Here is a 13,080-nt window from a genome sequence, read left to right as displayed (position 1 = left end):
CAATATATGATTTGCCGAATGCACTGCAGCTGCGCAGAGTTTTTATTGTGACTTTGTTTGGTATCTAATGTTTTTTCGTTTGAACTTTTTACAAGCCGTTAATGTACATATTAAACATAGAACGATTTATTACTTTTATGTATGTGTGGGTGTGCCTTTTTTTTTTTTTAATTAACGTTGGTGTGCCACGCCTATTGACATTGTTGCATACAAAGCGTGTGTTGCTTTTATAATTTACTTGACTGTAAATTTTTTCTTTTTTAATTTAACAATGCGTTGGAATCCCCTTGTCTGAGTGGTAACCCAGTTTAGTCTAATATTAATTCGCAGATTACAATAATATTTCTCCGAAAATGTGACGAACGCAGCATTATTTTGGCAATCACATCGATGATAAGTCAAGACATCGTGCGCGAAATAAAAAAAATAATCATACGTACAGTAGAGAGAAATCTCAGCTGCGGAAATTGACAATTTTTCTCAATAATTTTTTAGACTATTGCCAAATATAAACTGGAATCTCGACTTCGACATTGGGTTGTCGTTTTATGAAGCTGTCGTACTTTTATATACATACATCTATATATTTTAAACAAATCTTGCTTCTAAAGTCTTAACGTTTGTTTAACTGTTAATTTTATAGATATATATGACTTTTGTGTGCTGAAAAGCCGCTTGCTATGAAGCAAATATATTTTACCGCTATTTATGCTTCGCTAGATAATTATATACGTAAGGAATAAACGAATTTTTCTTATATGAATTTGAGGCCTGATGAAAAAAATGCCACCAATTTTTAATCTTATACTATATTTTGGCACTGGCTTTTTGATATTTTTTGTGTGTGCAGCGTGTGCGTATGTTTCCGCGTGATAATTTTGTAACGTGTGATGTATATATTTCTATTTATATATATTTTGTAATATAGATTTGTCGCATTTTTTCTTATTTGTATAATATTAAGATAACGCTTTTCATGATTATTTAAAATCGTGTGTCGTATTCTTTTCTATTGATATTAAGTAAAAACTCCGCATTTGCAATACATCATACCCCTTGGTAAATGTTATTGCAAATTAAAAAAAACTTTGAAAAAAATATTACACAAGTGTCAGCGTTTAATGCCGTCACTCTAATAATTATTATGTTTTTCCAAGTTACCCATATTTATATACATTTTATATATTTAAAAAATTAAAATCTAAGCACCATTTTATTTCTACATGTACGCACCATTTATCTACATAAGTTTGAAATTTATTTCGATTTTTTCTTAACATTCTTTTTTTTTTTTACTTAATTATGTGCGCTTTTTTCTATATCTTGTATTAATATAAATTTGTAATTTTTCTTAAAGTTAGTTGGTCATAAAAATAATTTAATATAGTTGTTATGAAAAATTTCTAAAATTAAGCTGTACGGAAATAATATAGCCTATGTATAAGAGTATGTGATTTTTGTTTTGTTCACATGTATGCATATACTGCACACACGCCAGAATAGTATGCAGGACAGTTTGTTCGACAAATAATTTTTTTCTTATTCCAACTTTCTAAAAACATTTTCTTAAGAATTCTTTTGTCATTTTTAATCGTCGTTACTTCGAGTTCGCATACACTATAGAGATTAAAATTGAAAAAAAAATGTATGCATCCTTCGAAAAGTTCTAAATAATCAGGGCCTTTTAGAAAGGATGTATTAATTGAAATAACCTACTTATGAATGGTTTCACCATACTTTAAATATTTTTCTATTCTCTATTTTTCCACAACTATATCACTTTTTCTCTATTTCTGTTATAAAAAAAAAAATTTAATAATTATGTGTGCTCACATTAACTTGAATTTAAAAGTTATGTACTACACATTATATGTTTTTTAAGCGAATCGCTTGGTTCAGGACTGTTGCGGACCATTTTTAAACCGAGCATAGACATTACAATAACACGTCGAAGTAAATGTAATCATAAAACATTAATACAAAAAAAAAGACATTTGTAAACTCTTCACACGTGTTTTATACGTAAAACTATCAAATAATAATTGAACGATGTAAAAATTAAAAAAAAAAAAAAAAAAAAAAGTAAAGTTTAATGATACAAAATAACAAGACAGTATACTGCATTGATAGCAGGACATAAATATATTATATACGCAAACATAAATATATACGTTGATGTTGTCGATAACACGATACGTATACGATAAGTTGCATGCGGTGCTTTTATCATGTTACATTTTTGCACGATCGATAAATCGTGCCTGGACAAATTATATCGGTAAGGTGCATTAGATTCATACCCAACGCAGCCTCGAAAAGATGAGTTACTTCCGACGATATATTTTATTTTTGTACATTCTATCGATTATACGTGAAAAACGCATAAAATTAACGCTTTGCCAATAAGCTTTGTATATAATTTACTTTTTAGGTCAAAGTATCAATAAAAAATATTTGAAAAAATGAAAAGTATGCACTACCAAAAAATTGTTAACTAAACCATTCAATTTTTATCGATACTTTGTCCTCGCATAATTTTTACTTTTACTTGCCAATGCTATGATTGTACATTGTCATTATTTAAACCAATACAAATGTATATGTGAATACACAAATTTTCAAGTGAAAAGTAAATGAAATAACGCTCGGGAGTGACTCCTCTTGAGGGTGGCTACGTTTCACGACCACCTCTCAATTATTCAAGCAAGTGTTCTCAGATTGCTGTAAGTGCGGTGAGTCTGTCTCCTCCTCTGTAAGCTAATGACCAAAGTAAAACGAAATAGGTACGTATTCTCTGCCCAATATAACATTCGTGCGTGCTCGTTTGTGCTATTTATATTTTTTTTCTTGTGACTATTTTTTTTCTAATACATATTTGCGATTGATCATTTTTGTAATGGTAACGCAAAGACCCAGACCTTTGTATGATTTTTTTGTTATCCGTATATAAAACCAAAAACATAATTTGCGCTTTAAAACCGCATTTTTATATTGGCTGATGTTATACCACTGTCCCGCTCGATGTGTTGCGCTCGTCGACCGAAACCCCTGTTGTTGCGACAGTCCCGTTGATGTTGAAAGCTAACTTCCTATTAAAGCTAAATTTAAATTTTGGCATTTTATTTTCCAAATCTCTTACACTAGTGTTTAAGACTTTTTTTTTTAACTAATTGGTTGAACACTAATACGATTAAATGTCTCTTGCGAATCAGGACATTATTTTAAAATGGTTGCAGGATGTTACAGATGCTTTAAATTCAACCAAAACTCGAAACTGTAATTCTTCATCAAAATTACTTGGTTCTCTCGCATCCATTAGAATCTTTTATTTTTCATCCTGTCGGAACAGTGCACAAAACAATACACCATCTTCATCTCGGCCTTTCTCTCTCAAATGATGCGAGCTCGACCAAGTTTTCGGTCGGCGTGTGCCACTCATCTTTGTTCTCCTCGTCTTCACAATCGCAAGAATTAAATATTGAAGAAAAAAAAAAAAAAAAGTAAAAAACGAAGCAAACATGGAAGCACAAAAGTATGAGACAAACGGCGTCGCAGCAGTCTCCTTACCCTAATACTCCGTAATAAATAAGTAAACTATCTTGTGAAGTAATGATTTGCATAGTACCCCTTAAACCTACACTGCCAATCATGCCCCTTGGTTGTTACGTTTCTCCCCACTCTCGTGTCTTTGTACATGTTTGTCATGTATCTAATGGTAAAAACGAGACTACGCTCCAAAACAATGTACAAGTATTTATACATTTAAGACAGGTGCGAACAATAAATCCCGAAAAAAGTGTTTATGCGTAATGTTTACTCGTTTAATCTCTCTCGTCTCTCTTTCTCTCGTGAAAGTCAAATTAAAACGTCAAAAGGGAAATACTGACACGATACTTTGCAACTATTTTCTCCCTACGTTCTCTGTCTCTTCAAGCCTGTCTCGTCTTTGCGCAACGTTGTATTACACGTCGTAGGAAACTTGCGCCCACCGACTCTCTGTTCTCTCAAACTATTACTCTCTGACTCTCTTTATTCTCTTTTTTTTTCCTCACTGTTTCTCCAAAAAAGAAAAGAAAAGAAAAAAGAAAACAAGTCACCAGAAAACAAGCACACAAAAAAAATATGATGAACCAACATACAACATGAATACACAAAACGCATACACCCACACAGCAGACACGCGGAGCTTACGACTGCAGATTCAGCCAATGTCGGCTCCGTGTCCGATTGCTCTTCTCGTTGCAGCTTCGGGTTATCCGAGCGTTCAGATCAACTCTGGAAGACCTAGAGGAGCGTCGCTCCGTCCATAGTTTGCACAGCTTACACAGTATGCGCAGCTCGCGCAGCCACACCGGGCCCCGTCCCCTATCAGACTTCACGTACATTGACGAGGATCCGAAATCGGCGGCGGCGGCGGCAGCCAAAAAGCTCAAAAACTCAACCACTCAGCCCAACAACGCCGAACACGACGGAGCCCGAGGGGCAGCATCTCCTCTTCTGCTGCACGTGCCTGGCACCGGCAATCATCACCACCCGCACCATCAACACCACTCGCACCACCATCACCACCACCAAAACCAACAGCAGCAGCAGCAGCAGCAGCAGCAGCAGAACAACGGGAGACAACAGCACGAAGACGCGAACAACGTTAGCTCCCTCAAATCAAACGCCAATAATCTCCCGGAACTGCCCAAAGTAGTCCACGAGACTTGTATCTAAGCTAAAGAGCGACTCTCTGATGTATACTCGTTCGTCTTTCTCCCCTGGCCCAACGTGTGGCCCCTCTTCCCCCGCCCCCTTCTTTTCAATGTACATTGTATCCGTGCCTATAAATAATCACTACTCTGCAACCAAAACTTTCTCCACGCCAATCTTTGCCATGTACTGCTACACCCTGTTTTCTACTACAAAAGCTCGGTAGTGGGTTACTTTGAATTTTCGGGAAGCTCCGAAGAAACGAAATTTAGTCGTGCTCTCGCAGCATTTTCTAGGCCTTTTTTCTTTCACCCACCATCTCTGTCTATATACCATCTGGTTCTGTCTGTTTCTGTCGTTACTATTGTGGGCTGATGGTGCTATTACCGTCATCGTTTGTTATACATAACTTACTCTATCTGTCTGCCTCTCTTTTTCTTTGTCCATTCATTCTCTGAGTTACTCGTTTCACTTGCCTGTCAACTGTTGTATTATCTATTCGTTAAAAAAAAAAAAAAAAAAAAAAAAAGAACAAAGAGAAAGCCGAACGATCATGGAAACTAGTGTGCTTTGATTTATTAATATTATTAATTTTTTTTTCTTTATTAGATAAATTGTGTTAATATAATGATTACTATGTTTATTTTAATTTTATTTTTTATACATGTTTCTCATCATTGTGCTTGTGTTGCTAAAAAACGAAAACGACGAATCTCACACTTGGGAGCAAAGTAGCAATTCGTTATTATCGTTGTTACAGTCATTGCCTTGCTATTTTGCTCTCTAAGTGCGAAACGAATCATCTTCATTATTAACCTTTTTTCTTCTCGCATGTGTGGTTTTCTACTTACATCATTTGTTCATTGTGGCGCTGGTCTCATGTCTACTGTGATGTGTGCGTACATACGCATATTTATATAAACGTATATATCTTCTGTTTTTTTTTTTTTTTTTTCTACGATTTGTTATTACGTGTGAAACAATATACTCTACGAAAAAACAACGGGACCTAAGCATGTACCGGAGCGTACAGGGTCATAGCCTTAAATATCACTCATACACGCATAAACATTCGCATTGTCTGTATTCTTCTGGGTATATAATGTTTATCATCAGAAAAATGTAAAAATTACATCTACTTTTCCCTCAATTGGCGTCTTGAGTGTGCGCGTGCCATTGGGCCATGGACAGACACATTAGTTTACACTTTGTTGTGTACAAGAGACGTAATACTTTGTTGGTTAACGAAAACGTGATGCGTTATATATATTACATTTTTGTGCTTTGGGGGAAAATTAAAAGAGACAAAACATAGTACAGTCGTTGAGACTGTTTCACATGACTATGATATAATAATTTTCAAGCATCTTCTAACCATTTTAAAAACTTTTTTTCACAACATATTAATATTATTACTGTCACCACCTTACTTACCTATTACTGCCTCTTACTTACCTACAACAGTAATGAAAAAAAAATTTTTTTCTTTGAATGAAGAAATATTTAGTAGAATAGTTTCAAGTCAATATCATCTTAAAATGAGATTTTTTTTTTTTAAAACGGAATATTTTCTGGAAGCAAGAAAATGTAATCTCATTTCACGACATTATTAACTACTATTCAAGTACGTATTTTCTTGAATCTAAGAAATTTTTTTTAGTGTGCTGCTGCGAAATTACGATTATTTTGATAAGTTTCGCGGTCTTTTCATATTTTAACGTCAGAAGGGTTCGAGGTTACAAATAAAACATCTTGGTGGGATTATTTGGCTTATGCGAAAAACGTAGAACAACTTGTACTTAACACGTTTAACAGCCGTTTCTTCTTTATAACATTACTCTTAAAACTCCTTTTTATAACTTCTCCCACTACAAAAAACTAATTGAATTTTTCGCTAGAAGAAAAAAAAACAAAGATTGTCCAATGACTATGTCATATTATATCAGTCCCTTCTACCTGCTTTACTAACTTTGTGGAAAAAAGGGAGCTGCTTTAAATACAAACAAATTCGGTAAAACAAAATACATAGTATATATTGATAATCAAAAAACCTGCCTGTGTTACCTGCCTGTTCTGCCAGTCTGCTTGCTTTTACTTGGGTTTTGATGTATATGCGTCTATCCGTGTTGACAATCGATTAACCCCTTGTGAATTACTCACCTGGCCTTTATACATATATATACATGTAAAAAAATCTTTCGATGCGGCTAGCGCGTCTGACTTAATAATTTTCATTTATTTTTGTATAAAAAAGAAAAAAAAAGAAAAAAAAATGCATATACACGTATATTAAACTACTTTGTTGACCGTGTAAGATAGTTAAAAAAAAAAAAAAACTACGTATGGGGTGAACGAAAATTTTCGAAGCAGCCCTTAACTATAAAACTGGTTTGATTCGTAAGCATTTTTCTGAATACATTATTCTTATTCTGAATCTATTTTTCACGACTTTCTTTTGACTTGACTATTTAATGCCACTATTGTCTAAAAGACTTGTAAAATCGACGTTAAATTATACATATTATATTGCATACGTGTTTTTTACCCGTCTGAATCTGTACTTTTTTGTATAATAGAAAACAGTAACAAAAAAAATACAAGCAAAATGTACTTACGACCTCACGTGTTTTGAGGCGATAACCTTTAATTATTGTCTTTACTAACTACTTTGTGTGACAAGCAATCAGTATATCTATACTGTATAATGTAAAAAAAAAAAAAAAAAAAATTATGCTGTATCGTTGTTGTAGTACATAAAGATTTTTAAAGGGCTGAATGAGATACACCGCTTCGTACTAACGGGGCCCTAATTAATACCACACTAACCGACTTGACTTGTTTTTTCGTGAAACTAATGACTGCATTCAACTTTCTTTCCTCTTGTATGAAAATGTTATGCTCCTCGTGTGATTTTCAGTTATTGGTTTATGATTTTTATGTTGTATATTTTTTGCATTTTTTAACAACACAGCCGTGAATTAAACGTTGTAATTATATACATAAATATTTATCATGAACTACGATGGTACCGTGGAGACGTTGATTGGACCACCCAGTCTAGATTTTACAATGTAAGTTTTTATTTATGTAATCATTATTATACTACTGCATACTGTTTGATAATCGTTTCAATTATTTAATAATTAGCGTTCATTGCATTATTTTTCTTAAACATTATTTTGTTATTATACCACCATTTTATTATAATCACCATCACCATCATCATCACAAGCATTACAATCATCATTAGTAATATTTTTTAGACTAATAAATTTTTGTAATTTTGTTTTGTAAGCCACTCGAGACTTTATTATCGACGACGAGAACCGCGTTCGCTTTGCAGGTCTCCAATTAATCGTTGTAGTCTCCTCTTGTTAATGAACTTTTTGAGGTCAAGCTGACCCTCCATCTCAGCTGGCTACTGTTGTTGAGATTATATACTATACCATATACTTGTTTAAGACAAAGAATAACACGTAAGATAATTAATAATATATAATAACTTTTGTAATTAATTTAAAAAAAAAAAAATAATACTAAGGCAAACACAATTTAACCGAAAAATTGCCATAAGAATGTTGAATGCTCTTACATCGCGTGTTATGAATAATTGCAAAGCGGACGTGGTGAGGTATGATACATTTTTGAGGGCAATCTGTACTCTGAATTAAATGAAATGTGTGCGCGCGCGCGGCTGGTACGATTACACAGTGAGTCGCATGCATTGTACTTATTGTCATGTAAGTCATATACATGATAATCATATCAAATTATTTTTGCGTTATGACGATGTGTTTCAATATAGTCGACGTATATAAAGCGATATAATTATATCACACGAATTACCAGTATGATAATTTCATTGCTTCGACAACCGTCATTTTATTGACAAAGTCGACATTCTAATCAATTTTGTAATTTTCTTTTTTTTTTTATTTACTTAGTTATTTTACTGTTACTTCTGTAGAGTTATTATTATTTTCTTTTTTAATACTGTACAGTTTCGTTTTCGCTATCTTAATCGATCGATGATTGTAAAACGATGGTCTTAGCTTTATGCAACGGTAAATTAATTAAGAAATCTTGAAATTATCTTTGGCTATCCCTTCATAAGTGTTAATAAAATTAATAGATTAAAAAATCTTATTATGATAAAACACTTGAACGTTAAAAAAAAAGTAACAAAATATAAAAGTAAATTAGTCTTATCAAGAACTTAACTATTAACGATTACAAATAAAAGCTATAAAAATGATAAAAATCAACGTGGCGATAGTTAAATCGTTTCAGCTTTAAAAAAAAAAAAAAAAACTGAACCTAGCAATGAAAATAGTTACCGACAGACTTCATTATGACTATAATTATGAAATATAACGCATATACATTATGTTACATAAATATATAATATATTAATTATTGCTATCATAAAGTTTAAGACACGTTATTGCAACTTTGTGTTTCACAAAGGACGCACGATTAAAAGAAGCCGAATTTTTGTGGCCGCCAATGCAATTATAACTGCAAACTCTTTATATTTTTTTTTGTAATTTAAAAAAAAATTAGTTTGTTTTGTTCTAATTCGTATTTTTTATGCGCACTTTTTGTAATGTTATCCAATTGTTTGTTATTGAATTCATTGTAGGAATAGATTGTAAATTTGTAAAAATAAAATACATTTACAAATCATGTTTTGTACTAGATATTTTTGGTAATGTATAATTTCAAAAGTGAACTCGTGATTATAAACAGTGAAATTAAAAAAAAAAAAAAAAAAATTGTTTGGTGGGTACTAGGTATTAAAAAAGTCAACAGCAAAACAAGTCTTGGAAAAATTTTTTACTCAAATAAATTTGTTCTCTTCCGGTGGTCAGAAAACCTAGAAGTGCTGCCATTTCCGCTGCCAACTGTTTTACTGTAGCGAGAATGTACGTAGTCATTTAAAAAGACACAGATCACTATGAATGTATGAAAACGAATTTAACATTTAAGAAAAAAAAGGTGAAATTCTTGATCATTTACACAATTGCGTAGCATAAAATAATATAATCAACTGAAAAATATTCTGGTCTTGACGCATCTATGTGTTGGGCTATAAAAAAAAAGATATATCTAACTGTTGAGATATTGTTTCAGATTGAACGTTAAGTAAATAAAATGACATTTTAACTTTAACTTTGACGGTCAATAAAAGTACTGTATCTTTCATAAAATTTACAACGTGTTTGTCTTCATTATTTTTTGACACCAAAACAGGACGATTTTACTAATAATTGTTCTCATCGTGTTCATAACATTAATTCAATATTACATTTATGTTACCATAAGAGGAATTAACCTGTACTATGTAAAATCCTCTGGTTCATTCATTTCATCAGAATGAATACGATTCTCGTCACGTCGACCATGAATCATAAATGAAATTACAAGACAGGTCGTTTCGGCAGTCGATTCTTTTACATTTATATTTTTTCTTTTGATCAAAAGAGAAATATTTTGATGCAATATTTTTTGATGAGCCGAGAATGCCTGTTAAAAAATAGTCGATGATGTTTTTGAATCTTCTAATTTTTTGAAACTTTTATGGCTTTTATGACATTTATCAATACATGTTTTTGCAAATGTTGTATTTCTCTGTTGCTCTATAACTTTAAGAGGTCACATATTATTATTATTATTATTACGAGTCACGTCCTTCCTGAGGTTTTTTAGTTAAAACTACATACTTATTTTGACAGATTACGAGTACTTAAATCAGTATTATCAGTGTCTCTTATTCTTTATTCCACTCTATCTTTTTCTATCTGTTATTTCTTCATCCCTCTTTATCTTTTTCTCACACTTTAATTTCTGTCTTTCTCTATCTCATCTATTTCTGTCACATCTATCTCTCTTTTTACACAACTCGTTTTGCACAGTAATAATCTGACGTAAAAATATATGTTGAAACGATAAACGAATTCAACCAACCTTTATCGAAAAAGAGATTAGCAGACGTAGTAGAAAAATTGTAAGGATAACATCTACAATTCAACTATCGGTTATTCAATTCATTTGTTATAAATTTATATCCATCCGTAATGAAAAGAAACACATAAGTATATTAAGGTTTGTTGACTCGTTATCGTGATAAATTAAAAATTTTGTATAAAATAATAAAAGTCACTAAGACCGACCGCATACATAATAAAACTTAGTTTTATTTACATCAAAATAAACTATTACTTTATTTTTTGCACATTAGTAGTTTATTTGTTTTTACGCGAATTTTTCGTTTGTGTTTATTTATGTAGTTTAGCTCGATTTTTCGCACTTATTTTTGCTTCAATAAACCATACACGTAAATTTTTTTCAACTAATTTTTTAAATGAAAATATACTCTTTAACCGATGTCTTTCGAAGATGTGTTTTTTAAAAAATGCAGTCCTATAATTTACGCTTACTTGCAATATATTTTATACATTGTTAACTTAAAATGGAAGTGAAAGTTAAAAATTGCATTAAAAATTAAATCTAAATATTTGTACGTCAAAAAAATAAAAAATATTCCTTGAAAGCTTTAATATTATTTTTAATGATTTCACTTCCTTGTAAAATTATACAAAATCAAAAACACCTATTTTTTGGTGAAAGAAAAAAAATTGTAGTCAGCATCCACGTACACTCTCGTTTCTATCTTCTTTCTCTCTTTTTGTAACCATGATATTACCCTTTACTCTTAAAGGTGATAGGTGGCGAGTTGCAGGAACGTTTGATACCGGTACCCTACAGCAAGAGCTCGACAGACCAAGCTGTAAGCGTTCCTCTCTCTTTCTCTTGCTCAGACTCTTCTGCGCTGTCAAATACTTTTTGCATCGAACATACGTTCCAGATTCTTTATAAGTTTTTCTTTAATTTTTTTTTTTTTTTTTTACTTCTAATGTGTTGAGTTACGTTTGTTTTTATTCGTTTTTAGATTTTTCGTTTGGACATAGAATATGTCTTTTTCCGTTTTTAGTTTATTACTATCAAGCCTGCACGAGTTCAATGGGCTTCTGAAGATTTTTACACTTATTAGCTGATAATATCTTCAGATGCTGCTTTTTGCTTAGTGTTACAGGCTTTTACACGATAAATTATTGATTTTCCTTTGGTATTTTTTAAATTTGATTAACATCCTCAAAAGACTTTTATACGCTATTTAAAGTCTAAAAAAAAATTTTTTTAATGGTTTAAAGTTAATCATAGACTTTTGAGGATTTCTTTTGTACTCAATACTAAAACTGCAGTTTTGTTGTTTTTCTAAGTACACTTTATATTCGTTCTCGCTGTTTGTGTCTGCTTAATTGTGTCGTGTGACCGCAAGCTCTCACATTTTTATACATCAACAAATTTACACTCCTAACTTGACACTTTTTACTTGAATGTTATCTATGTGGTATATGTTAGGAGAATGTTAAGTTGTATCTATACATATACTGCCTTTTTTGTCTTTTTTAAAAATTTTAGCTCTGCATATTTATTCGTGCAAGCTCTGCGGCTTCGTAACTTATTTCTGTCTTATTTTCCATGCTTGCATGTGCTCCGAACTGTTATAAAATATTTTTATTTATTGTTGAAAAATCACGAAAACTTTAAAAAAATCAATACCATCGAAAAAGACTAAAAACTACAGTATCTCATAAAGTTGTCGACAATTGACGTACTTTTCTGAGACACATGTATCTATAAGCCATCTTACATTTTTTTTCTCTTTCACCACCTAATTTATAATTTTTAAATTCGTAAGAATAAAATTTTTTTCAAATATTACAAGCTAACACAATATAAAACTTACTGATTATCAAAAGAGATTACTGCATAGTTACTTATCTACAATTTTTCCATAACACATATTACAAGGATATCATTATGATGTGAAAGTTCATACATTACAAAGTAGGCAGAGTGCGTCTATCCAGGTGTCACTCAAGTCTTACAGTTATAATAGAAGAATTACTCATGAAAAAATTTCAAACATCTGTTACTTGCATGGACTCGTTCAAATTCTTATTACACTGACATGGTCCCAATATCACAAGTATGAATCAAGAAAAGTAGCACTATAGTTGAAAAAATTTTTTGACAGACAAAAATTATGCATAAAAAGCTATAGTTATACGAGATTATACGTATATTTAAGAACAAATATATAACGATGAAAAAAATTTATGAACCTTATCAAGTCACACATAATTTACTCCTATCCTTTCGCACTTTTGTAGTTATAGCTTAGATTATATCAGTAATATGTTTTCGAGTTAGTCTTCTTTGAAATTCTCTACAATACTAAAGCAAATCCACGTTAGATTACTTTTATTTTGTTAAATATGCTTTTCTACTTTGTTAGAATGTATAATTTTGCTATTT

At 31.6% G+C, this 13,080-nt stretch overlaps 1 protein-coding gene across 14 annotated transcripts in view; it reads left to right on the top strand.

Annotated features, from left to right (window-relative positions):
• The window catches only part of PMCA (plasma membrane calcium-transporting ATPase 3), a 39,490-nt gene that overhangs the window by 19,143 nt on the left and 7,267 nt on the right, over window positions 1-13,080 (top strand). For 3 of the 14 annotated variants that reach the window (XM_014349058.3, XM_023389641.2, XM_023389639.2), the window contains one exon: window positions 11,417-11,485. The exons of 7 other annotated variants lie outside the window; for them this stretch is intronic. In XM_014349058.3, the coding sequence (XP_014204544.2) occupies window positions 11,417-11,485 (69 nt within the window). Of the gene's footprint in view, window positions 1-4,245; window positions 5,238-11,415; window positions 11,486-13,080 lie in introns of those variants that run through there. 4 more of the 14 variants (XM_023389638.2, XM_014349057.3, XM_014349056.3 and 1 more) reach the window with 2 other exon arrangements.

This window comes from Copidosoma floridanum, unplaced genomic scaffold (assembly GCF_036245765.1).
Source record: "Copidosoma floridanum isolate Cflo_tuat_1 unplaced genomic scaffold, Cflo_Japanese_pri ptg000019l, whole genome shotgun sequence".
NCBI classification, from domain to species: domain Eukaryota; kingdom Metazoa; phylum Arthropoda; class Insecta; order Hymenoptera; family Encyrtidae; genus Copidosoma; species Copidosoma floridanum.
Note: the sequence above shows the minus strand (reverse complement) of the source record. Positions and strands in the feature narration are given on the sequence as shown.